The following is a 26,430-nucleotide window of genomic DNA, read 5'->3' as shown; positions in this document are numbered from 1 at the left end:
CACCTGCGGTGGGCAGGCACCTGGGGCAGTAGGGACCGAGCCAGGTGACCTTGGATGACTCAGTGTTAGGCGGTTGATTTCAGCCACATGGGGTGGGCGGGTGCTAAAGACCTCACGTCAGTCCAGCATCAGAGTCAGCTGAGTCACTGAGAAGCTGGGTGGCTACGAGGGAGCCAGGACCTCAGGTCCCTGTCTGTGCACTGGGGAGGGGCAGGATGCCATATGGCCCATAAGTAGAACCCCTGGCTAGAATACCCCAGTGAAGTCATGAGTGGGCAGAGAAACATTTGCTGAGTATGGGGTAAGGCTCTGAGTTCCACACACAGCACTGCAAAAACTCTGGTGAAGTGTATGTAGTGTGTAGCCAGGGCTGTGGTCAGGCCTGCGACCCCAGTACTCCGCCAGACTCTGGTGAAGTGTATGTGGTATGTAGTACGTAACCAGGGCTGTGGGAAGGCATGGGACCCCAGTACTCCGCTAGACCGAGAGGAGAGACTCATGAGTTCCACGGTAGCCTGCACTACATTGGAAGATCCTGTCTCAGAGCGGAAGTGTCTCCCTGTTAGGCCTGTGACAGGTATGATGTACCAGCAGTCTCCTTTGGGAGCCTTGGTCACCTGCCCTGAAGTTTTTTCCTTGACACTCTGAAGATATATTTAACCCAGTCTGCTTTTGTCACAAAAGGCAACTGATCTGTGTGGTGAGAACACAGATCAAGAGAAGGGGTAGAGAAAGGACTTAGGGGAAGGTCTGGGCTAGGCCTAGGTCTGGAGCAAGAAGGTCTGCTGCTGGGCCGGGAGTCCAGGGTCTGGCTTTTTAGGGGCACTGGCAGGAGTGGGAAGCGGGGGGGGGGGGGGGGGGGGGGGGGGGGGGGGGGGGGGGGGGGGGGGGGGGGGGGGGGGGGGGGGGGGGGGGGGGGGGGGGGGGGGGGGGGGTCTAAGGCCATTTGCTGTTTCTGTAGGTACTGGGGGACACAGCAGGTTCTGAACAAGGAAGACGGAGTTTGTAGGAGATAAACCATGGCAGCTGATGGATCAGGCTTCTCGCTTTGGTGAGCTACGTGTGAGAAAAACCACAGTGACAGGAGAGACAGATGTAAGAGAGACAGAAAGGAAAATGGAAAAGAATCAGAGAAGGAGAGATGGTGCTGGGAGATGAGAGTAGAGACGGTGCCAGGTGCAGGCAGGGGACCTAACAGAGACAACTGGCTAAGACCCTCAGGCAGCGCTCCCAGGACGGGGATGCAGATAGGCATCCCTCCACAGCTGAGGCAAAGACTGAGCCTACTCACACGCTTTGATTCTTCCCTGGAGCCAGGGAAACTGAGGCTGCCAGGTCTAGCCACAAGAATCTCCAGAGACCTGCCTGTTGCCCGCCGTCTCAGTGGGCCCCATACCTGCGTCACCACGTTATAAGTAAAGCCTAGATCCAAATAAGGTGAGGTCTTTGGGTAGGTGAGCTGGCCAAGTCCTTGAGAGCGAGCGAGTGGTGGCTGGCCCGGCAGTAGATTTGGGCCTCCTCCAAGACTCGCCCGCAGGAGGGCGGGCGCACATGCAAAGGCTATAAGGCCTGGTCCTCCACCCTCTGCTGCTCACTCAGCCCTGTGCCCACACCACGTAGAAGCCATGGAAGCCATCAAGAAGAAAATGCAGATGCTAAAGCTGGACAAGGAGAATGCCATCGACCGGGCTGAACAGGCCGAGGCAGACAGGAAAATAGCTGAGGACAAGTGCAAGCAAGTAAGAACCCTGTGCCGCGCTGGGCTGCTTCCGGGCTTCCCAGTAACTTCTCTGTGCTGATTCCTTCCGGTCTCAGGCTCGGCCTGAGAGTGGGCATCCCAGGAACTCTGGGGCCTTGACACTGCCGGAGGGTGGGGGTTGATACTGGGGAGGGAAAGGCAAGGTGCCAGTTGGGGAAATGGCTCAGTGGTAAAGGGATCTACCTCCAAGACTGATGACCCGCGTTCAGTCCCTGGGATCCACAGAGTGGAAGGAGAGAAGCTCCTGCAGTCAGCTGCCCTCTGACCTCCGCACTTGCACCACGACACTAGGAGGCATAATTTTCTAACAAAGAAAAGCTGAGGGGAGCCCCGTTCTTCCTAGGAGTCTGTGGGCAGCGACCCAGGTCAAGCTCTCATACAGCACAGGAGCCGCGCTTAGGCTGTGGTCTCCAGAGCCCCAGGTGTGAAGTCTGAAAGGAGCGGGCCTGGCGGTCAGGGTGTGAGTCAGGGCGGCTGTGTGTGGAGGCTTCCTCTCCCTGTGCATCACCTCCAGTGTGCGCACTTTGGTGTTGTGTGCAAACGTCGTGTTTCCTCACTACAGGGTCAGGAGTGAGGAAGATAAGATGGTCTGTCTGTCTGTCTGTCTGTCTGTGTGCTTCTGTCACAGACACAGGATGATCATATCTTGCTGGGGCTGTAGTGTCTGGACTCGCGTCCATGAGGTCTTATCAGCATGGCCATTGCCCAGTTGTGACAGCATCCTCGAGAGAGTGGCTGTGTGTGGAGAGAGGTGACCTGTGACCCGCTACAGTGTGGCCCACAAGTCTGGGTTCCAAGGAGCGGAGCATTGAGCACCCTGTATACCGGGCTCCTGTGACAAAGCCAGAGATCACTTCCACCCAGACAGCTTTGGAGCTGCCAGGAAGTTTGGGGCGCAAATGCCCAGGAGGCCTTGGGGGATTCCCTGAAGAGCCGATGAGGGGAGGGGGCAGTGAACACTGGCCAGGCTCAGCACTCACAGACAGTCACTGCAAATTCATTTGTTCCAATGTTGTGTCCAGAGCCACAGTGGGAGGAAGGAAGACAGCTCTGCCCCCCACTCTGGCAGTGCCCCACTCTGTCCTCAGAGCGTACCCACCACAGGGTCACCTAAGAGTCCACAGAAGCATCTGCCGCCTCAGATAAACCCAGGGATCCCCCAGAATAGTGACACCAAAGCCCTGCCCAGACCAGGAGTTAGTTCAGACAGAAGCCTTCATCGCTGTGTGCCCAGGGACAGACACAGTTCTCTGTGCCTTTGTGGCCTCCCTTGTAAGGTGGGGAAATCACAGAGCCACCTCCCCAGCTCACATGGAGGCTCATGGGTGACAGTGCAGGTGAAACTCTTGGCCCATTGCCAAGCTCGGAGTAAGCACTCAATAAATGTGGGGTTATATCCTGCCCCGCCTGACTTCCCCGGTAGGCCTCCCCATCCCCCGCTGTCCCAGAATTGCCTGGAAGCCTGTGTGTGACACATATGTGTAGGCCGGCTCCACGCCTCCTCCTTCCCTGGAGCCCTCCCTGACAACCACAGTGGCCCTGTCCTAGACCGCCTGCCCGTATCTGTGTGGTGTGTGAACACTGTGTGTCGCCCAACCCTCAAGTCCTCACCGTGAAGGGTTTGGCTTGGGAAATAGAAAAGAAAGTCTGCAGCTCTGCTTCTCATTAAGTTGTGACTGGATGGTCTAGCGACTCTCCCAAGGGAACCTAGTGCTCAAAAGAGAAGATTCTCACAGTCCCCAGCCAGCTATGGGACCAAAATAGTGGCTGTTTGTCCTGCTTCTCGCTGGATTTTTCTGTGTGTGTGTCTGTGTGTGTGTATCTGTGTGTGTGTATGTATGTATGTGTTGTACACACGTCTGTATCCCAGGCAGCAGAGGAAGACACCTGGTGTCCCGCTCTAGCACCCCTTGAGGCAGGGTCTCACTGGCCCTGGGGCTAGCTTGGTGGCCTCCTGTTACCCCACATGGTGCTGGTCAGAACACATGCGTAGCCATGGGTTTTTATATGGGTGCTGGGGATTTGAACTCAGATTGTCGGGTCATCTTCTTCTTTTCTTCTTCTTCTTCCTCCTCCTCCTCTTCCTCCTCCTTCTTCATCATCAGCATCATTTTCCAAGTCTTTTTCTCAAGCAACCTGCTAGGAGTGATCTGGGTTCAAACCCAGGTCTCTCTCATTTTATTTGTGTTCTGTGTTGGGGAAGGGCACATGTGAAGATCTGAGGACAGTTTTTTTGTCTGGTTGGTTGGGTTTGTTTTTGTTTGTTTTTTGTTTTTCGAGACAGGGTTTCGCTGTAGCTATCAAGTCTGTCTTAGAACTAGATCTTGTAGACCAGGCTGGCCTCGAACTCACAGGGATCTGCCTGCCTCTGCCTCCCCAGTGCTAGGATTAAAGGTGTGTGCCGCCACCGCCCGGCAAGATCTGAGGACAGTTTTATGGGTCGGCCCTCTCCTTCCCCTGCTGGGCCCCAGGTCTGAACTCAGGTGTCCCGGTGCCTGCGTCCCTTTATTCACCGTGTCATCTGGTTTTCTGACACCTGATCCAACCATGTAGCACAGGCTGGCCTGCAAAAGCGGTCCTCCCGTCTGAACCTCCCAAGTGCTGGGATGACGGGTGTCCACCACTGTGCTTGGCTGCAGGCCACCATCTCTGAGCCCTTAGTGAAATCTTGGGATGCTGAGGCTGGCAATGGAGGCTGCAGGGTGGGTATGGATACTAACTTAGATGCCCCTTCCCTAGAGTGCCTAACACTGTGTGAGGAAAGAGAGAGCCAATCAGGATCCATCGGACCCAACCCCTGCCCCTGTACCCACCGGGGACCTCCAGCCAGATCCGGTTCCTGGCTGTGCCTGTCCAGGGTGGAAGTAGAATGGAAAACTGGCCTGGCTGTTTCCTGCCCACTCCCAACTCGGGGCAGCAACATCCGCGGGACTGCTGCCCTTTGACCCCGCATCCTGCCTCTACCTCACTAAACTTTGTGACCTATGACCACTTTACTGGGAGGGAAACTGAGCCCCGAAGCACAGTAGTTGACCAGGAAAGGCTGCACACCCACATGCTTTGTGCATGAAATTTAGACAGAAGTAAAACAACCCAGTTCCCACCAGAGGCTTTGGGGTGTCACCAATCCAGTCAACACACTCCTGAGGAGCTGCGGACGGCAGGGGCGAGTGCCCACCACACAAGCATGAGAAGGACCTGAGCCGAGCACAGCAGAGCAAGCCTGTAACTCCAGCACTGGGGATCGGGGCTCCCTGCCCTGCCAGGCTAACACACTAGTGGACTCCAGTTTCCGTGAGCGACAGAAGTAGATGCCTGATGTTAACCTCTGTCTCCCACCTACACCCAAGAGCCATGCGCACGCCCTGCTGTGTTCTGATGCTGGGGCCCATGGAGACTTCAGCTGCAAACCCGGGGTGGCAGACTCCAGATGCCAGAGGGAGGAGGCTGGGGATACTAGGGATAAGTGGGCTGACAGCAAAAGGTGTGGCCAGCAGAGCCTCACATTCAAACCAGAGCTGACATCCAAGTTCTACCCATGTGACCCTGGAGTCCAGTCCCCTTTCAGGGACTCAGTTTGCCACTCTGTAACATGGGGCTTCAGTGAGCTCATATGTCCGTCTCAGTTCTTGTTCAAATGCTGTCTCCCAAAACATCAGGAACTCAGTAAAGGCCCAGGCAGGTGAGGGGATGCATGCTTGTCACCTCCGCACTCTGGAGGTGGAGGCAGAAGGGTCACGAACTCAACCTCATCCCCGGCTGCATAGAGAGCTGGAGGATATCCTGCCTCAAAAAACAAATGGGTTCTGGAGAAACGGGACTGTGGCTAACAGCACTGACTGCTCTTGGAGGGCCTGAATTCAGCTGCCAGCACCTGGTCAAACAACTCCCAACTTCCTGTAACTCCAGCTCCAGAGGATACAATGCCTGTGCAGTTACCTGCACACACACACACACACACACACACACACACACACCTCTTTTTTAAAAGCATACAAAAACCCCTCAAACTCTTTTTACAGGCTCTGAGTCCAGTGGGGTCCTATCTGTTTCACACTGAGAGAATACCCATGCGTGGTATACAGTAGCTGCTCAATAAATACTTCACAGGTCCAGAAGGAAGATGGGGGTGGGTGAGGGCTGGCCCTGCTCTGGGAGTTGTCTTTAAGGAAAATGACTCACTCTTAGTCAGTCAGCTTCCTGCCTGAGTGTTCAGAGTTCACCAGACCAAGGTTTCCATTCTGCAGATGGGGAAACCAAGGTCAGAAAAGGGGCCAGGAGTCAGACATCTAGATCTGGGAGCCAAACTCCAGGCTCTCTGCCTGGGGGTCAGGGCCCTGGCTCTAGCCTCAAGTGCTAGGGAAGATGGAGTGGCCCAGATACATCCATGATAGTGGCAGAAGTCACACAAGCCAGCTGAGCCGCTCTCTGCTGTGTCATCTGGGACTGGCCTCTGTGTCAGACCTGGCTCTTCCCCCTGGAGGGTGGGCTTTAATTCTTACCCACTGAGGAGTGCCTCGGGACCTCCCAGGTGGCCCCTCTTACAATGCACAGGAGGGAGAGAAGAGGACAAAGTCTTAACCCTACTGGAGGGAGGCAGAGGCAACAGATCTCAGAGCCAACCTGACCCACACACTGAGACCCTGCCCCAAAAAAAAAAAAAAAAAAGAAAGAAAAAGAAAAGAAAAGAAAAAAAAAGTGGACAGCAGCCAGCTTTTAATGCCAGTTCTACACAGTGAGATCCTGTCTTGAAAAACAAGGAAAAGAAAAAAAAGAAGTGGGCGGCATTTAATGTTCTCTGGCCTGCTTTGTGCACGCGCGTGTGCACACACTTGCACAACACATGTTCAGCTGGTTATCATTTTAGTTAACACTTACTCTCCACAGCGATCAGTCTTGCTGGGAGCATTCAGTACCCAACAAGTTTATCTTGAGAACTGGGTTCCAGTCCTGCGCTGGGTAACCTAGGGAAGGCAGTGCTTCCTGTGAGGGAGTCAGAACAGGATGTCCCGGTTAGGGATGCCCGCTGGGAGCCACGTACAGCATTAGGGGTGCAGCAGTAGGCTGCACCAGGAGATCCCCTAGAGTAGACACAGGAGTGGCCCTGGCAGCTAGGAGGTGAGACGGAGGCTGGGTGGCTTCCTGAGCCGACTGAGAGAGATGGATGGAACACCTCAAACGGGAAGTGGGGGACAGAACCTCGGGACAAACAAGGCTAGAGTTTGGAGAAGGTTAAGGGACGGGGACGTGTTAATTAAAGCAGATTCACGACAAATGTGCAAAAATTGGAACGCGAACCTGAGTTTGTAAGGGAAATGGTCTCTGAAAGGCGAGTCTTCTTCAGCAATGGGGAGCCACGGAAGGTTCTCATCAGGGAGATGGGCCTGCATAGCAAACCTAGCAAGGGCCCCAGAGGCTCCACTTTGCTTAAACAGCCATCACCTGGAAGCTGTAGTCCGAAAATGGACATGCAGGATGGAATTTGTAGTGTTTACAAGCAAAGGGAGGCTCTGACGTCCTCAAGAGTGGGGATGCTGTGAGTCCAAGAAGTCAGTAGTGCACAATTACTGAAATGTGTGTATGATATATTTTTATTTTATGTGTGCGGGTGTTTTACCTGCATGCATGCCTGTGCGGTGGTGTCATGGAGGCCAGAGGAGGGTGTTGGATCCCCTGGAACAGGAACTGGGAGTAAATCCAGTGTTCTCTGTAAGAGACCTGTCGACATATACTTTTTATTTTCTACATTAATGTGGGGGGCACGTGTGTGAGGTCAGAGGGCAGCTTGTGGGGGTGGGTTCTGTGGATACTTGGTGGCAAGCGCCTTTACCCGCTGATCCATCTCACCAGCTCATAAAGACTTTATGTTTCTTGGCAAGGCCTCAAACTCCCGATCCCTCTGCCTCAGCCTCCCATACACTCACTGGGCGACAAGCGTGCACAACTACGTCCATTCTTTACGGACTGAGGCCCAGAGAGCTGGGACCCAGATTCTTAAGCTGACTTGTTCTCCTCTGTGTCCCCAGGTGGAAGAGGAGCTGACGCACCTCCAGAGGAAACTGAAGGGCACGGAGGACGAGCTGGACAAGCAGTCGGAGGACCTGAAGGACGCGCAGGAGAAGCTAGAGCTGGCAGAGAAGAAAGCCTCCGATGTAAGCGCAGCTGCGGGCGCCCGCTCAGGCAAGGCGGGGCGGGCCGCGCGGGAGGACCAGGAGCCCTCAGGGCAGCGGTGGCCAGCGGTGCCGACGTCAGCCCCCCACCCCCCGGTGCTGACGTCGCGGGCCGGCCGGGGTGACCTCATCGGCCCGACGGCAGCGGCCGGGGGGCGGGGAGAGGCGGGGGCGGCCCCGGCGTGGCCAAGGCTCACGGGCCCGGGCGCGGCCGCTCAGCTGTCGCCGGAGCCCAGCGGAGCGAGCGCGCCATGGCCGGCCTCAACTCGCTAGAGGCGGTGAAGCGCAAGATCCAGGCCCTGCAGCAGCAGGCGGACGACGCGGAGGACCGCGCGCAGGGCCTGCAGCGCGAGCTGGACGGCGAGCGCGAGCGGCGCGAGAAAGTGAGCGACCCGGGCCGCGCCGTCCCCGACCCCCGCGCGACCCCAGCCTTCGTCCCGCGCTGCAGCCCCGCGCGCTCCCGGGCCGCGCAGCGTTTCTGCGCGCCCTCCTTTCTTCCCGGCTCCGCGCGCTTCCAGCTCTCCCTCCCTCCGTCCCTCCGTTTTCCGCCTGGGTCATCTGCACCCCGGGACCCAAAGCGGGCGCTGTACGCTGACCGGGCGGGAAACGGGGGATGGGGCGCGAAGCAGTCCTGCGTGGGGCTCTGCAGGGCGGCCGGGGAGGACGCCGCGCTCCCATTGTCTGCGGCCGGACCGCGGTGGGGGCGGGGCGGCGCGCGCTCTCGCGTCTTCGCGCCCGAACTTTTCTCGGCGCGTCCCTGGGGTGCGGCGGCGACGTGTCCTCCGAGGGTGGGGTGGGGTGGGGTGCAGGAGTATCTGGGCGCAGGCGTATCTGGGCGCAGGCCTGCAGCACCCTCTCACCTTGTCTCCCCAAGTCCCTGGGAATATCCACTAGGGGCCCTCCGGGGTCGGAGCGCAAGGAGTCCGGGGACCCGGGTGCATGAATACCTCCGAAAGAGGAAGCAGCCTCCTCTTTATTCCTGGGTCAAGCCTGGGGCCGGAGGCGGATCTGGATTCTAACCCAGCTCTGGCACCCACAATTCGATTCGCGTTTCTCTTCCAAAAAGTCCGGTGGAGATGGGTGGCCAGACAAAACCAGGGAGGTGAACTCGGGACGGTTCCGGGACTCCGAGAGTCCCCAGCCTGAGTACTGGAGCTACTTTTGCTGGCTAAGGAGCCTCAGACAAGGGAGAAATGTTGAGGGGACGTCTAGGGACCCTGAAAGCCTGAGTGTAGGGACTCAGGGCTGGGACCCTAGAAACTGCCGGGCCAGGAGGAGTTGGAAGCGCAGGCACCGCCTGGACTCCTCCCAAGGCAGTCTGAGCAACAGCCTGGCCCGAGTGGCAACCTTGAATCTCTCAAGGGCCGCTTTGGCTGGAGGAAGCCTCAGAACCGGGTGAGAGCTCCACACAGTAGCTGTTCTGGCCTTTCACACTCCAGTCCCACCCTAGACAGCTCCAAAATGGCCCCGAGCCTCCAGCCAAGCCAGGAATTTGGCGGCTCGGGGGTGGGGTGCGGGGGATACTTTTTGGAAAACTTGGGGTTTCTTTAAAAGTTTGTGTGACAGAATGTGCTTCTCTTCCTTGTGGGGAGACCTCTCAAGTTGATTACAGGCCAGAAGCACCCGGACCAGAAATGGGGTGGGGGGAGCATGTGGTAGACTTCTGGGCCTGTCTCCCAACAGCTGGTTTCATTTAGATTTTTGTGTGATTAACCGACGTCTTCCTGTTCCTGGGCCACAAGTATCTAGCGAGCCTCTTTTACCTTATAAGGGAAACCCTTTGTAGCCCGTGGAAAGCTTTGATTGCAGGAAGGGGCGGAACTCGGGATGACTAGCCTGGAGGGGGGGGGGGGGGGGGGGGAGGGGGGGGGGGGGGGGGGGGGGGGGGGGGAGAGAGAGAGAGAGAGAGAGAGAGAGAGAGAGAGAGAGAGAGAGAGAGAGAGAGTCGCGTACCCGCATGCGTTGCCGTTAATGATGTTTATGAACGAAAGCTCTTTCGATTTTTAAGCAGTTGAAAATGTGCCAAGATTCAGAATGTGCCTCCTCAATCTAAACTCTTTCTCTTTTCTTTGAAACAACTCCTGACTAAGAAACTCAGTGTGGCTGTGAAAGTTGATTACTACCCCGGGTGTGGCCTTGCACCTCTGCAGACTCCGCTAGAGGCGGGGGCTGTCCCTGAGTGCTACAGTGTTTGCTTAACATGCACAAAGCCCGCGTCCCTCTCCAGGACAGGGTGAACTGATAGCTGCTCCCAGCACTTGAGGTTGAGGCAAGGAAATCAGAAGTTCAAGGCCAGTCTGGACTACAAAAGACCAGGACTTAGAAAAAACGCTAGTGACTGCAGACTGCAGATGGGTATGAGGTTCTTTGGGAAACACTAGAAGTTAACAAATCAGCTAGTAGTCCTAGCTGCATACTCTTGCTAAATACGCTAGAAACTCAAGTGGGCAGGAACCAATCGTGCCCTAGTTGTTGGAATCTGGTAGGCACTGAGACGGTTCAGCTGGGTACAGGTGCTTGCTGCCAAGGCTGACCCACATGGTAGGAGAGGTCTGAGACACACAGGCACACATGTTGGGCGGTGCAGTCGCAAACTTGTGTCTGTGTGTTGACAGGCAGCCTGGCCCATTCTGTTACTTTCCCCACTGTGTGAACAGGGGCAGGGAGGACCCAGACTCCCACTTGTTTGGGGTTTTTTTGTTTGTTTGTTTGTTTGTTTGTTTGTTTTTCGAGACAGGGTTTCTCTGTAGCTTTGGAGCCTGTCCTGGAACTCCCTTTGTAGACCAGGCTGGCCTCGAACTCAAAGAGATCCGCCTGCCTCTGCCTCCCGAGTGCTGGGATTAAAGGCGTGCACCACCACCGCCCGCCACTTGTTTTTATAGCTGTCCCCATGTAGTAGTTACCCCTGAAAGGGAGCCGATAGCCTAACTTCTCCTGAGTTCCCTTCAGCTGAACCCCATGCACCTAGACACACATTGTGTGTGATGGAATTCGAGTCAGGTCTTTATGCTGGGCAACAAGAACTTCTCCTAACTGTCAGCTCCCCAGCTCCCCAGCTCCCCACCTCTCTCTCTCTTTCTGGTATGTTGACACAGGAACTTGCTATATAATAAGTAGTCCAGGTTAGCCCGTAATGATTTATCCTTTGGCTTCATTCCCCTGGAGCTGGAATCACAGGCATATGTCACCATGCTCTGCTAATTGAGTCTCATGTGACCAACTTTTTATGCTCCTTCTTGAGGTGGCCATCCCTAGGTAACTGGCCTGGCCTCCAAGCCTCTGAGGGATAAAGGAAGAAGGGACTTACCAGCCCTAAGTCACTGAACAAAACCACTGCACTGATGGGGCCTAGTATCCCCACCCATAACATGGGTGAGACTTGAAGATAAAGCAGTACCAGGGCCAGGAAGATGGTGCGGTTGTTAAAGATGCTTGCCAACAGCTGGGCTGCCTTGAGTTTGAATCCCAGGACACAGTGGAAGGGGAGAACTAACTCCCAAAGTTGTCGTCTTGACTGCTACACAGGTTCCCTGCTTCTACACACACACACACACACACACACACACACTGAATGTAACTCAGAAAAATAATGACAAAGCAGAGCCGTCAGAGCCCCCGCCCCCACAGCCTTTCCCTGTGTTAGGGATGAGCCATGCCCTTGCCTTTGGTCAGAGCCCTTAGTCCTGAGAAGCTCAGACTTTGATAGAGGCATAGAGAGCGACACACACAACCTGCCCCCTTGGCCCCGGAGCTCCTGCTCTTCTGCATGCTGTGAAAGGGCCTCCAGAAAGCCTGCTAACAGGGCAGCTCCAGGGCAGCCTACTTCCTGAGTGTTCACGAGGCCCCAGGTCCCTCTCCCACTAGGAGAAGAACAACCACAAACAACAGAAAATACCAAAAAGCCAGTAGTACTACTTGGTCTGCCCCATGCCCTTAGCACAGCGTTCCTTCCCTTCTCATCCTATCCAGCTTCACGGCCTCTTAGTGGGACCGGACTGAGCCTGTGTATGGGAGCCGACTAGGAACATGCTTAGCCGGGTCCCTTGAGACTCCTACCTTGAGCCTGAGAACCTTCTGGAACTTACTCTAATACTGAGTCTGTTGTAGGTTGAGGGTAGGCCAGCGTTAACCTGGATTTCATAGTGGGTTCTGTAGCTGAAACTGGCCTCCATCTGGCCATCCTTCTGCCTCAGCCTTCAGAGTGCTGAGATGTTGGGCTGGCCTGGAACTCACAGAGATCCGCCTGCCTCTGCATTCCAAGTGGGCCACCAAGGCTTGGGTTTCTTTCCCGTTGCAGTTAGATTCTTAGTCAGCACGTGATAGCTGCACAGGTGGTCTCTCCTTTGTTGACTTGCTTGGCCATCAGTCACAGAGTGAATCCCCAAAGTTCTCGAGTAGACGGGGTGCTTAGACTTGCCCATAGTGTCACAGCAGCACCTGAGAGACTGAAGCAGGAGAATCCCTGAGTTGAAGACCAGCCTGGACAATTTGTGAGGCCCTGTCTCACAGATAATCATTTTTAAAAATCAAATTTAAATTAAGATGAGAGTGAATTCTCTTGAGCCTGGACCCCTGGGGTGGGCTGTGGCTGGGGGTCAGGGTCACGGAGGGAAGGCGGTGGGGGCTGCCGCTCGCCAGCTTGCCATTTCTTAACCCTGCTGTGCCTCTGACTTCGCAGGCTGAAGGAGATGTGGCTGCTCTCAACCGCCGCATCCAGCTGGTGGAGGAGGAGCTGGACCGGGCTCAGGAGCGACTGGCCACAGCCCTGCAGAAGCTGGAGGAGGCCGAGAAGGCTGCGGATGAGAGCGAGAGGTAGGCTAATGCATCCGGCTTGGCTCCGTGTGAAAGGGCTGAAATCAGCAGCGCCCGTGTGAAAACCCTACTGTGTTTGCACAGGACACTGGGGCTCGCTGGCTGCCAGCCGACCTCCAGGCTCAGGGAAGGACCCTGTCTCAGGGGATAAGACAGTCATAGAGCAGGACACCAGATGTCCTCCTCTGGCCTCTATACGTACAAACAAATTTTAGATGGAAAAAAAATGTTGAGATGGTACTGGTGACCTCAAAGCTAAAGGGAAAGATGATGAGGTTTTACAGATGTGTGACAACCCTACAAACACCCCGTTTGTGTGGTGACTTTTTGGATTTGTTTTGTTTTGTTTGTTTACTTGCTTACTTTTAATTCCCTTCTCTGTTTTATTTTGTTCGAAGCAGAGTCTACCTACGTAGCCTAGGTTGGCCTCAACTCCTAGCAACAACCTTCCTGCCTCGGCTACCTGAGTGCTGGGATGACAGACGCTCTCCCATGTGTCCATCTTGGGTTTTTTGTTGTTGTTGTTATTTTGTTTTGATGATGGCCTAGGAGAACACATTCCAACAGGCAGAGAAAAGCGAAGATGAGCAGGTGGGGGTGGGGCCGCAGTGGTCTGCTGCTTCCTGGGGAAGCCACAGTGGCTCATCCCCATTCTGGAAAGGAGTTCCTAGATGATGGTGCGAAAGAGGAAGTAAAGGCAGAAGGGCAGGTGCAGCAGTGCATGCGTTTTGTTTGTCGTTTGGGTTTGGGTTTTTGGTTTTTTGGTGTTTTTTATTTGGTTTTGAAGACATGATTTCTCTGTGTAGCCCTGGCTGTCCTGGAACTTACTTTGTAAACCAGGCTGACTTCGAACTCAGAGATCTACCTGCCTCTGCCTAGTGCTGGTATTAAAGGCGTGCGCCACCACGGCGCAGTTAGCATTGCATATTTTTATTCCAGAACCAGGGAGGCAGAAGCGAGGTGATCTCCTTCTTTTGCATAAATGGCGGTGGTCCCCATGACTGGCAAGCTTCAGGCTTCCGGATGATGACAGCTGTATTTGGGGACGGTGTATACCAGCCATCACTGTGTGCGGCTGATTGTGTCACTCTAGTGACATCTGTGCTTCCACAGGGAGCTCTGTCCCACTGTTCCCCGGAGTCAGTGACTCTGGTGTCTCTGCTTAGAGGGATGAGGGCACAGTGCATAGCCACAGAAGCTCCAGACATGGACAGTGTGGCCAGCTGGCCCAGCACTGAAGGTTTACCAGTGCAGGCTCCTGCCAAAGAACTGAGTTCAGACTGCGCTGCTGTGAACTCAAACCAGACCCTAGACACAAACTAGAAGCTGGGCTGCTCCTGTCTACGGGCTCTGTACTCAACACTGGGAAAAGTCCACTTGGGCTGACGGGGTAGTCCAGTGGGTAGAGGCACTTGCTGCCAGATCTCATGACCCGAGTTCAGTTCCTGGGTGGAAGGAGAAAACCAACTCCTACAAGCTGTCCTCTGCCCTCCACGTCTGTGCCATGGCGTGTACACACCCTTGAACACACACAGCGCCCATACTGGGCAGCTCACAACTGTATATAACTTCAACTCCAGGGAACACGGTACCTCTGACCTCTGTGAGCACCTGCAGTCACGCACACACATCATTAAAAATAATAAAATAAAGCTGGGCAGTGGTGGCACACACCTTTAATCCCAGCACTAGGCAGAGGCAGGCGGATCTCTGAGTTTGAGAACAGCCTGATTTACAAAGTGAGTTCCAGGACAGACTTCATAGCTACACAGAGAAACCCTGCCTCGAAAATAATAATAATAACAATAATAAATACCAAAATAATAAATAAAATAATAATAAAACCCAAAAACAATAGGCCAGTGAGATTGCCCAGTGGGTAAAGGCACTTGCTGCCAAGTGTGACATCCTGAGTTCATTTAGTGCTTGGGACCCACAATGTGGAGGAGAACCAATCCCTGCAGGTATTTTCCAACTTCCACACTCATGCTGGGGCACATGCACTCACACACAAATAAATGTAAAATTATAATAAAAAATAAATCCAGTGTTTTATCATATTCCACATTTTAATAATATGTGTCACCAAGCCTTGTGCCCAGCTTCCATCTGGTTGTTTGTTGTGTGGGGAGTCCAGCCTCTCCTGAGACTCGCTGTGTAGACCAGGCTGGTCTAGAACTCACAGAGAGCGATCCACCTTCCTCTGCCTCCTCAGTGCTGGGATCAAAAGGCGTGTTCCGTGCCCCACCACTCCTGGCCTCTTTTTTTCCAGTTGATTCTATTTTGCTTGTGTGCCACAGATGTGTGGAGGCTGGAAAATCTGGCAGTACTGGTGGTGACAAGCGCTGCCTCACTGAGATACCTCTCTGGCTAGCTCTCCTCGTTTTTTGAGACAGGGTCTCCCAGTGAGCCATACATCTGATCAGCAAGCTCCATGGATACTGTCCCCACCTTCTTGGCAGTGGTTTTTATGTGGTGCTGGGGAGCAGGACCAGGTCTCAAGCTTGTGTGGAGGCCTTGACCCACCGCCATCTCCCTAGACCCACCGCATTTCCCTTGACCCACCGCCATCTCCCTTGACCCACCATGATCTCCTTGGCCCCACCGCCATCTCCCTTAACTCACCGCCATCTCCCTTGACCCACCACCATCTCCCTAGCCCCACGACCTCTCTGATCCACTCCAGCTGAGTTGTTCTGACCACCCTAGGACATCCTCCTTTCTGACCTGGGTGTACTTGTGCATCCTTTATCTGAAATGATTGGGGCAGAATGTACTTGGGAATTTGGTTGCTTCAAGATTGGGGGATATTTGCATAAGCATAATGAGATATTTTGAACAGGGGGGGATCCAAGTCCAAAAAGGAAGTCCATGAGTACCCTAAGCCCCTTCTACCCAGGACCAGGGTCATTTCATGCATTTCTATTGCTCACTCCTAACAGCAGCCTGGTGCGTGAGGAGTTTACCATCTGTGCTGTGACTACTCGGGTTCAGGTTGTGGATGGGCCTTAGTGGAGAACTCTTGCTTAGGATTCACATAGCATTGAGTTCCATCCCCCCACATGTCAAAAAAAAAGTTTATTTTGAAAGTCAGGCATGAGGTACATGACTTTCATTTTTGAGCACTTTGGGCTGTGCGGGTTATGCTCGCCTTCCCTGTAGTCTTTGTAGTGCAGCTTGTCCATTTTGTTTCCGTTCAGCCCTGGCTCTGGAAGCTTCCGGCAATTCCCTTCCATCCCAGCATAAACATTCTGCCCATACCAGGCATGGACATGTTCTTTCAGTTCTGTGCCTTTGTGTGCTTTGGGTTTTTGTTTTGTTTTTCTGGTTGGTTAGTTGGTTGGTTTGGAAGTTGTCTCTTTGTTCTACACAAAGTCTCACTGTCTAAACCTGGCTGACCTGAAGCTCACAGGCCCCTTGCCTCCGCCTCGAGGGCTGGAACTAACGGTGTGCCACTCTGGCTTTACTGTCTGCTTTCTTCTTCTTCTTCTTCTTCTTCTTCTTCTTCTTCTTCTTCTTCTTCTTCTTCTTCTTCTCCTTCTCCTTCTCCTTCTCCTTCTCCTTCTCCTTCTCCTTCTCCTTCTCCTTCTCCTTCTCCTTCTCCTTCTCCTCCTCCTCCTCCTCCTTCCCCTTCCCCTTCTTCTTCTCCTTCTCCTTCTCCTCCTTCTCCTTCTTTTTTAAACTTTTGTTTTATTGAAACAAGATCATGTTACAGAGCCAAACTCTATGTAATATGAGTTATAGAACTCAAAGGCCTGTCTCAGTCTCCCAAGTGCTGAGATGACAGACATGGGCCACTCACCTGCCAGGCTCCTCCAGTTCTCTCCTTACCCTTAGCTAAGCCTCGTGCAGATGAGGGCTCTAGAAAGCCATCGGTGGCTCTCAGTTCTGACTGCACCTGCTCCTCAACATTCCCACAGGTGTCACTCCATAGTGACTGCTGATGCTCAGGCTTGTCTTCAATGAGAGGAAGAAGAAAGGGGTGCACCCTGAGGAGCAGGATCAGCTCTGCTGCTTAGCAGCTTCATAACCTTGAGCCTTTCTTTCCCTCAGTTTCTTTTATCTGTAAAGTAGGGATAGTAAACCCACCACATGGAGTGATTGTGAAGTCCACCAGACATGGTGATGATGTATGTCTGTCATTCTAGTGTTCCCCAAAGCTGAGGCAGGTGTAGCCCAGGCTAAGTAGCAAACCCTGTCTTCTAAGAACTAATAAGAGGGGTGTTGGGGTAGGATTGGAGCTCAGTTGATAAAAATGCTTGCACAAAGCTGGTTCAGTCCTCAGCACCACATAAGTCAGGTGTGATGATGCAAGTCCATTGCCCCAGCACTGAGGAGGTCGAGGCATGGGGATCAGGAATTGAAAGCCATCCTTGATTGCTCAGTGACTTTGAAGTCAGTCTGGGCTATGTGAGACTCTGGCTCAAAAAATAAATGAATGAATAAATGAATGTGAGTCTGGGGAGGTTGTTCTGGGTTAAGTGCTTGCTGCCCAAGCCTGAGCCCGAGTTAGTATCCCCATCCTCACACAAAAGCAGGACATGGGTGTGTGTGCCTGTAATCCTAGCACTGAGAGGCAAAGCCTATAGGATCCTGGGCTTCCATGGCCAACCAGTCTATAGAGAGCAGCAGGTTCTAGGTTCAGCGAGAGACCCGGCTCAAAAACATACCATGAGCTGGAGAGGTGACCCTGCAGTCAAGAACACCGGCTGCTCTTGTAGAGGATCTGGGTTCAGTCGCGGCACCAGGTGGCTTCTCAATGAAATGAATATGGAAGTTGATGGGTTGGGTGGAGGCATTTGAGGACCTGGCTCTGACATCCCACCCCATTTGCAGAGGCATGAAGGTGATAGAGAACCGAGCCATGAAAGACGAGGAGAAGATGGAGATCCAGGAGATGCAGCTCAAAGAGGCCAAGCACATCGCCGAGGAGGCTGACCGCAAGTATGAGGAGGTGAGTGAGACCAGTGGGGGTGGCCACAGGAAGTGGGAGGAAGTGGTGCTGCCGATAGGAGCCCAGTGGAAGGCTGCAGTCAGGACGATTCCCTCTGTGGGAACATCTGTGTCTCCAGACACAGCCACTTAGCTGGGGAACTATCTAGACAGGTGCCAAAAAAAGTCCTGTGACCCCTTGTCTGAGTTACTGGAGACCAGTTCATCTGCGCACTCCTCTTGTTCCTCAAGCTAGATATGAGACCAGTTGGCAAATGCTGGGGTCATGGCTGCCAGTCAGGCTCTGCTGTCCCTTTTTTATCTTCTTGGACATGGGATCTGACACTAGCTCGGGCTGGCCTGGAATTCCTGATGCCTGGGCTGGCCATGAACTCTTGACTCCGTGTCCACTGCCTCAGCTTTCCAAGTGCTGGGATTATAGGTATGAAAGATACTTCTGTAGTCTAGGCTGTTCTCCCTATGTAGAAGCAAATACAAGAATGGCCTCTGAAGTCCTAATCCTCCTGCCTCCATCTCCAAAGTTAGAGAAAGGGTCTAAGGTATCTCAGGCTTGCCTCTTAACTACCTTTTATATAGCCAGGGGTAACCTTTAATTCTTGATATTTTTTTTTCTTACATCTGCATCCCAAATGCTGGGATTACAGGCTCTCATGCTTGGTTTTATTTTGGGGGGCCTCCCAAACAGGGATGAGCGTGTCCACCACACTGGGCTCTAGTCCTCCTCCCTCCATGTTCAGTGGCTCAACTCTACCTTCTTGCCTGCCTCACTTTGGGGAACCTGACATTTTCCGTCCCTTGCAGGCTCCAGAGCTCTTAGATCTGGAGGGAGCGGCATCTAAAAGGAATGGCCCATGGTGGGTGGATCTCAGCTGGCCCTTCTGTCTCTGTAGGTAGCGCGGAAGCTGGTCATCCTGGAGGGCGAGCTGGAGAGAGCAGAGGAGCGTGCGGAGGTGTCCGAATTGTAAGTGGCAGAACGGGGCTGAGCTGCTGATCCGGCTCCAGGTGGAGGAGGGAGAGTGGGCTGTGCTTGTAATTGCCTGCAGCTGGGGCCTCCGCTCAAGGGCTCAGGCAGCCAGGGTTCAGGGCTCATCCCTCCTTTTTTGCTTCATCGGCTGACAGAACATGATTGATGGTTCTTACTACCAAGGGAACCTTTGCCCACCAAGATACTGGGAAATTGAGTTGAGACCCCAGGACAGCCTAGAGGCCCCGAAATTTCCTTCTCCCAGCCAAGACTACTGTGTTTTGCTTTGCTTTCTGTTTCTGTTTTTGATTTTTTGATACAGGGTCTCTTGTAGCCTGGAACGCCTGATCTCCCTGCCTCTGACTCCTGGCTACTGGGATGACAGGCACACACTACCACACTGAGCTTTTAATTTTTTTGTTTTTTGAGACAGGGTTTCTCTGTAGTTTTCGAGCTTTTAAATTGTTGTTCCTCACAATTTATACATGTGTATATATACAACACACACACATTTTACTTTGATTACATCACACCTCCTACACCTTTTATCCCTAGTGCCCCTTCCTAACTTTCTTCTTGTGTGTGACCTGCTACAGTTATTAGATATATATATATATATATTAGTATGAGCATGGGTGGGGGTTATTTACCTGAGCAAAGCAACTTGCTGAAGAGCTACCCCATTAAAGAATGCATCTCCTCCACCCCCAGAGACCATTAACTACTGATAGCTACTTAGGCAGGGTGGGCCTCATGAGCCCATGCCTCCTCCATGATGGAATGTTGACAGCCCCATCCTGTGCAGGTCTTGGGCGGGTAACCACTGCTGCTGTGAGTTTGCAGTAGTCCTGTCTTGTGCAGAAGACAGCATTTCACAGTTCTCTTCCCCATCCTCTGGCTCTTACACCCTCCTCTCACTTCACCTCCTCAGTGTTCCTTGTTGGCTGGTTTTGTTTTGGTTTTGGTTTTTTTGTTTTGTTTTTGAGACAAGGTTTTACTATATAGCCAGGCTGGTTTGGAACGTGGACTTTTCCTGCCTTTACTTCACTTACCCAGCCAGGCCATATGATCTTCACAGAATGCCGTCTGTAGATGGCAGGTGCCCCACAAGCGGTTCAGGGCTTTGCTTCTGATATTGGTATTGGTGCTTGACACATTCCCTTTGGGGTAGCTCAGCTAGAATCCCACAGGTTCCAACAAACAAAACACCTCTCCCCTTGGCCTTGGAACAGGGATCCAGCTCCTCAGAGAGCCCTGCAGGGCTGGGAGCACCCGGGTTTCATAGATGCATTCTAGGCTTGTCCTGGAGTGTCCAGTATGAACTCCAAATGCCATCTCCCACCTCCTGGCTTCGTCTCATATGCACACCTTCCTGAGAAAGCCTGGCCAGTCACAGATTTCACAAGTCCCTATTTCCTCATCCCTGGCAGGTGCCCAGTTTGCTTTACAAACCCTCCAAGTGCCCTCCTGCCCTGCCTCTGCCTGTACCTGGCAGGAGAGGGTTTGATAAGCTCCCAGCATTCCTTGGGGAGTGGGGGTTTCTTGGAAGAGAATTGCCTGCTGTAATGTGAGAAGAAACACAGATCTTTTGTCTTGGTGCAGAAAGTGTGGTGACCTGGAAGAGGAGCTCAAGAACGTCACTAACAACCTCAAGTCACTGGAGGCTGCTTCTGAAAAGGTCAGATGGAGGGGAGCTTGCTGTGCATTGTTCTGTTCTTCAGTCCAGGCGACCTGGCATGTGCCGGGGTGTCGGCATGCAGACCTTTGCTAATGAGAGCCTTGCTGAGGCAGGCTCTCTCACTGAAGCTCATCTCTTTGGCTAGTCTAGGTAGCCAGCTTGCTCCAGGAATCCCATCTCCACCGATGGGCTGCCACAACCATCCAGCTTTTATGTGGACTCTGGGGTCTTCACTGTTCAATGCCAGGCTACGCTTCACTCACTGACTCATTGCCCCAGCTCCTTCCTGTTTTGAAAGTCTTTATTTAGTGTGCATAAGTGTTTTGCCCGCGTGTATGTCTGCACTGCAGGGTGTCAGGTCTCCCGGCACTGAAGTTACAAATGGCTGTGAGTGTCCGTTTTGGTGCTCAGAACTGAACACTGCCCCTCTGTAAAAGCATCCGGCGCTCTTAACCTCTGAGCCGTCACTCCAGTCTCCATCCCCCTCTTTTTAAGACCTGCCTTTTGGTTTCTCCCACAGTATTCTGAAAAGGAGGATAAATATGAAGAAGAAATTAAGCTTCTGTCTGACAAGCTGAAGGAGGTGAGTGTGGCTACGCCCAGCCATGTCCTACATTTTGAGGGGCTGATCTGAAGCAAGGTAGTGACTCTCTTCTTCCGTAGGCTGAGACCCGAGCTGAGTTTGCAGAGAGGACAGTTTCCAAACTGGAGAAGACAATCGATGACCTGGAAGGTAGGAATCCCCACCTCCCTAAGCAACGCCTGGAAAGCTGGGTGAAGGAGTCTGTGGAGGGACAGAGCTGGCCTTTGTTTCCAGAGAGGTCTTCAGAATTCTCAGAGATGCCTTGCATTTTTTAAATGCCTCCAGTTCTTGCTGGCTTGTCTCCCAGAGGCAACGCTTATCTTAGTGTGAAGAAAAGGAAAAAAGGGGGCCTACAGGGCCTTGGTTCCCTGGGGCAGCACACAACTCAGCATTTTGTTATTTTTTTTTCTTCAAGATAGAGCACGGAAATTCCAGACACTCGGGGTTGGGATCCTCCAGGCTGTCTCATCCAGGAAGGGAGGGAAACTCACGCTTCATTCTTCATATCCCTTATCCATATAAGGGAAAACGTTCCCTTCCAAAGGGTGACCTATGGCAGGGTGACATCATTAAATCGGCAGAAGTCATCTTGGGCCCAGTGGTGATGGTAGTGGGGGTTATTTATCTTGAGACAGGGTCTTATAGTGTAGACTAGGCTGGCCTTGCCTCTGCCTCCCAAGTGCTGGGATTAGTCGTGTGCTACCAGGCCCAGCTCACCATTATTTTAAGAGCTCATCTAGGCTATTCCAGTTCAGAGATCTCTTAGTAGTCACTCCATAGATCTGTTGGTTTGACACGGGCTCAACTCTGGCTTGGTCACACTGTTTCTCACTTTGCTCCTCTGTTTGTTGCATCTCAACCCTCCATCACCCTGTAGACAGAGTGCCCAAAAGCTCAAGTAAATAGTTATCATGAAGGATCTGAACCAGCCCTCAATGGCAAGCCTCTGTGAGGGCACACCGTGTGCCACCCTGGGTCCTAGCCATCTCCAGGGACCCACCTGCTGGTATGAACGTTAGCCTTTTCCCCTGTGTCAGACTCTGACCGGAATGACAACAGGCATCTTCATCTTCTGTCTGCCACCTCATTGAGCTGGAGCCATGTGCCTTTGACCATAGCTGGGATGAGAGGTAGAGGCTTTTTTCACTCAAAGAAAAATGAGGCCCACGTGGTCCTTTTCTGAAAAAAATTCCAAAAGCCTATCTGGTAGGGGTCCTCAAACACAGCAGTAGTACCCCTGAAACATGGACTTTTGTTTGTTTGGCCAGAGAAGTGCTGGCTTTTCAAGCATAAGGATTTGTATTCAGCTCCCGTAACCAAAGTAAACAGACTAGGTGTGTCTGGGCTTGTAGTGCTGGTACCAAGGAGAAGGGATTTGCTGGCTATCCAGTCTAGTCTCCCGAGTGACTTTCTAACCAGTGTCTGACCGTGTCTCAAAAAACAAGGTAAGGAGGCTGGAGACATGGTTAAGACCACTTGCTCTTTCAAAGGACTCAAGTATATTTCCCAGCATGCAAATGAAGTAGTTTACAACTACATGTAACCCCAGCTCCAGGGGATCTGACACCCTCCCCTGGCCTCTGCAGGCACCTACACACATCTTCATAGACACACACACACCAATTTTTAAAAAAGGTGATGACATCCGAGGAAGAGCAGCCAAGGTTGACCTCATTTCTCCTACACGGCCCTCTCCACCATCAGCCTTCCCGTTCTTCTGTGCCTTTTCCCCTAACCTAGTCTGTAAGCAGGATGGTGCTGGCGCACGCCTTTAATCCTAACACCCAAGAGACAGAGACAGGTGGAGCCTGGTCTACGGAGCAAGTCCAGGGCAGCTAAGGCTACACAGACACCCTGTTTTGGGGGTGGGGTGAACATTTTGTAAACCCTGCCCTATATACCTTGTCTTGCATATGCCCTAGGATAGTTTATAGAGACTTTGCAAGTGGGTGGGGTGCTTTTGTTGTTTGCTCTGTGTTTCCCCAAGATTTTTCCAGACAGGAATAGGCTCCAGCCTTTGAAATAACCATCCCTTCCTGTCTGTCTGATCATTCTACTAGAGCCCTGCAAGCGCTTCTACAGACCTGTGCCTTAGAGCTCAGCTCTTCCTGTTGTCTGAGCAGCACTGAGGGTCTCAAGGATAGTCTTTGGGACTAGGGTGTGGGGGCCTCTTTCGTCTCAGACCTAACTAACAACATGCTGGAGGAGGGGTAGGATTGATGGTAGAGGTCCTGGGCTGTGTCCCACCTTCATTACTGGAGCTGTGTCACCTTGAACAAGCCACTTAGCTTGTCCATCAAACAAACCTGCAGTCTGGATTACCAGGAGAGCTGTCTTAAGAACACGGGGCAGCTAGCTCCGAAGAGTACCCAGTTAACAAGTCTTCACCCAGCCTGGGTGGCCAGTCACAGTTGTTTGTCACAAAAGCTTCGGCGGCTCTAGAGAGGCTGCCATCTTCTGCAGCCTGAGGTGTTTTTCTTTCTGAGAATTTCCAGGTTGATCCTATCACAGTTTAGGAGAGGCCTTTCACTTTCTTCCAGTATTTTAATGACTCCTGGCTAGGTCCTTTACCTGCCATTGCTCACATGAAGCAGTTTTCTCTCGTGCTTGGTCATATAGAGGTCTCAGTGGCTTTTACAAATTATTGTGTTTATTTATTGGGGGTGAAGGGGGCACACAGAGGAATCAGGTTTATCTTACCTTATGGGGCCTGGGGATGGAGCACAGGTCTTCAGGCTTAGCAGCAAGGAACCTTGGCCATCTTTTTGTTTTCTTTTTTAAAATTTATTTAACCAGCTCAGTTATTGAATATTTGCCTGCAGTCTGACTTAGGCTTCAGTCTTACGTCATTTACCTGGGATTTGACTCCATTGCCAGAGGCATACAGACAAGGAACACTATGCCTGGGATTAAAACAGTAATCCTCAGACACTCCAAAGAAAAAATGGGTTACAGGATTTTACATTTTCTTGACAAATGTACTAAGTCACCTGCACCTAGGGCCAGAATCTTTTATGTGTACAGCACCTCCTGAGTTCTGAAGCATGTCCCAGTTAGTTCTCCTAAAGCCTGGATCACACACACTAGCTATTCTATTTCACAGATGCACAGACTGAGACCTAGAAAAGTTAAATGGCTCACTCTAATGGTACAACTCAGGGCTTCGGTCCAAGAGCTGTGGCTCAGGAACTGCTGGGTTTAGCAAAGGAAAATACAGGGCAGGAGGTCAAATTTGAGTTTCATCAAGGCAAAGAATTTTTTTTTTAATGGGGGAGGCGCTCGTGTAACACAGTATGAGTCGCTTCTATAGATGAATCCCAGAGACAAAACTGATCATGGAAGCGGGGACACACACCTTTAATCCCAGCACTCGGGAGGCAGAGGCAGGCGGATCTCTGAGTTTGAGGTTAACCTGTTCTACAGAGCGAGTTCCAGCACAGCCAGGGCTACTTGGAGAAACCCTGTCTCAAAACAACAACAACAAAACCCTGATTATCAGGTCTGGCAGCGAGTGCCTTTTCTTGATGAAGAATCCAACCAACCCAGGATTTTGCTTTGGGTTGGGGTGGTGGTGAAACAAGGTCACATGTAGCCTAGGTTGGCCTTAGCCCAGGATAACCTTGGGCTCTTTAGCCTTCTAGGTGCTGGAGTGTACCACAAATCCAGGCATTTGAGACAGGATCTAACTACACAGCTCTGACTAGCTTGGTACTTGCTGTGTAGCTCAGGTTGGTCTCAGACTAAGAGATCTACCTGCCTCCTGAGTGCTGGGATTCAAACAATGCACTACCATGCCCAGCCATATTTTATCTTGTCTGGTCCTTGATCTCTATTACTCCATGGTATTCTGTGTGATTAGAACACAAAGTACTTTCTCAGCTGTGACTTCCACTGACAGTTTGAGTCCCCCCCCTTAACAAAAATACTTATTAATTCATTTTTCCTTCCTGTCTTAATCCTTACCAGAAAAACTTGCCCAGGCCAAAGAAGAGAATGTGGGCTTACATCAGACACTGGACCAGACACTAAACGAACTAAACTGTATATAACCCAGAAGAAGAGTCCTGTTCTGAAACCAACTCGACTCCAGACAGTGTGCTGTGTCTTCCTTTCCTCTCTTGTCAGAAGTTCCTCTTGTTACTGTGTCTCCACCTTGCTGGAAATGCCAAGCAGATAATGAATTCATGACCAAATATTTTGTATCAGACAAGCTTTGAGCACCAGTTAAGTTTCTTTCCTTTTCCTTTCAAATGGCACCAGCTTCTTCAGCTACTCTTATTCTTAAATTGCATTTATTCTTAAAATAGGCAGGGAATTTCACACCGAGTGTAGTTGCTTACGGTTGAGAGCGTTTGGTTCCTGGGAGTTAGTCAGCCCCACACTTTGAAGCACAGGCTCATGTATCTGATAGATCTGATCGCTGTTGGGGAAGTTATGGGAGGCTGGGGGTTGTCACAAGAAAAAGTGTGACTATTTTCCACCCAGAGCAAACATTAAAAACGGGCTACTGTGGGAAGTAAAGCCATAGCGAGATTAGCCCAGTCATGCCGAGTTGGCTCCACATTCCACTGTGCAGGACAAACTTCCTGTAAGCATTCCATGAGGATGCCGGAGTGATTGCCCATGTGTTTTCTGATCGATCCTTGATGCTGTCCCATGCATATTTTCCTTTCTCTCCAAAATTGTCCTCTGAGGAGCAAGTGTCCTATTCCAGGGCTTGTCTGCTGTGGTCTAATGACATGCTCACAAGGGAACATGGCAGAGTCCAGTCCTTTCCAGATCAGTCATGTCAAAGACGGCTAGCAAAGCCAGGCACAGTGATGCTCATCCTTAATCCCAGCACTTGGGAGACAGAGACGGTACGTCTCTGTGAGTTTAAGGCTGGCCTAGTCTACAGAGTGAGTTCCTGAGCTACACAGTGAGATTCTGCCTCAAACAAAAAGATTGCTAGCCACGAATATATTGAGCAGACATTTTAACAAATGTTGGGCAACAAAAAGTGTCTCCAGCAAAATGATAGAAAAAGAAATTGGTTTAACTTCATCTCCATTGTTCAGGGAACAACAAATAGAAGCTTGACTTTGCCAAGACTTGAATCCCTTCGGGAATGACACTAATGAAAGACCAAGCAACTCCTGACTGAACTGGATGTGGAGTATTCTGTAGGCTGCACATTTTTGGCTTTGTTGTAGTTTTGCTTTCTCAGTTAACATCTCAGACTGAAACATTCCACATTCCCTAGCAGTGTGGGGACAACTCAAGTTTACAATTCCAACTGAAAAACCGCCCTGCTTCTAGCTTAGCTGAACCCCTGTCCCTCACTCCTATTTATTAAGCATCACACTACCAGGGAGATGAACTTTTAGCAAACTGTGCAATTGAATAAAACCTACTCTATTCTTTAGATTCTTGCAGTTGTATCATATGTGATAATATCACTTTTTCTACATTTTGGTCAAATAAATTTTTACATAAACAATGTGTATGAGTTTATTCTTTTTTAGTTCTTTG

At 51.9% G+C, this 26,430-nt stretch overlaps 1 protein-coding gene across 2 annotated transcripts; it reads left to right on the top strand.

Moving 5' to 3' along the window:
* The first annotated feature begins 1,610 nt into the window (after positions 1-1,610).
* Positions 1,611-26,402, top strand: Tpm4 (tropomyosin 4). 2 transcript variants are annotated; one of them, XM_050128462.1, is made up of 9 exons: positions 1,611-1,739; positions 7,786-7,911; positions 12,608-12,741; positions 17,578-17,695; positions 18,585-18,655; positions 20,261-20,336; positions 20,857-20,919; positions 21,000-21,069; positions 24,886-26,402. In XM_050128462.1, exons 1-9 carry the CDS (start codon positions 1,626-1,628, stop codon positions 24,966-24,968), a joined length of 855 nt encoding a protein of 284 aa, XP_049984419.1. In that variant the 5' UTR covers positions 1,611-1,625; the 3' UTR covers positions 24,969-26,402. The 2 variants fall into 2 exon arrangements, with proteins under 2 accessions (XP_049984419.1, XP_049984418.1); XM_050128461.1 differs by lacking the exons at positions 1,611-1,739; positions 7,786-7,911 and adding an exon at positions 8,084-8,312 and having other exon boundaries at positions 24,886-26,323.
* Positions 26,403-26,430: the final 28 nt, after the last annotated feature.

The sequence above is a fragment of the Alexandromys fortis genome, unplaced genomic scaffold (assembly GCF_014885135.2).
Source record: "Alexandromys fortis isolate MF-2015 unplaced genomic scaffold, M_Fortis_MF-2015_v1.1 scaffold_296, whole genome shotgun sequence".
In the NCBI taxonomy this organism is placed as follows: Eukaryota; Metazoa; Chordata; class Mammalia; order Rodentia; family Cricetidae; genus Alexandromys; species Alexandromys fortis.
The sequence above is the reverse complement of the archived record's forward strand: the minus strand, read 5'-3'. Positions and strand labels throughout refer to the sequence as shown.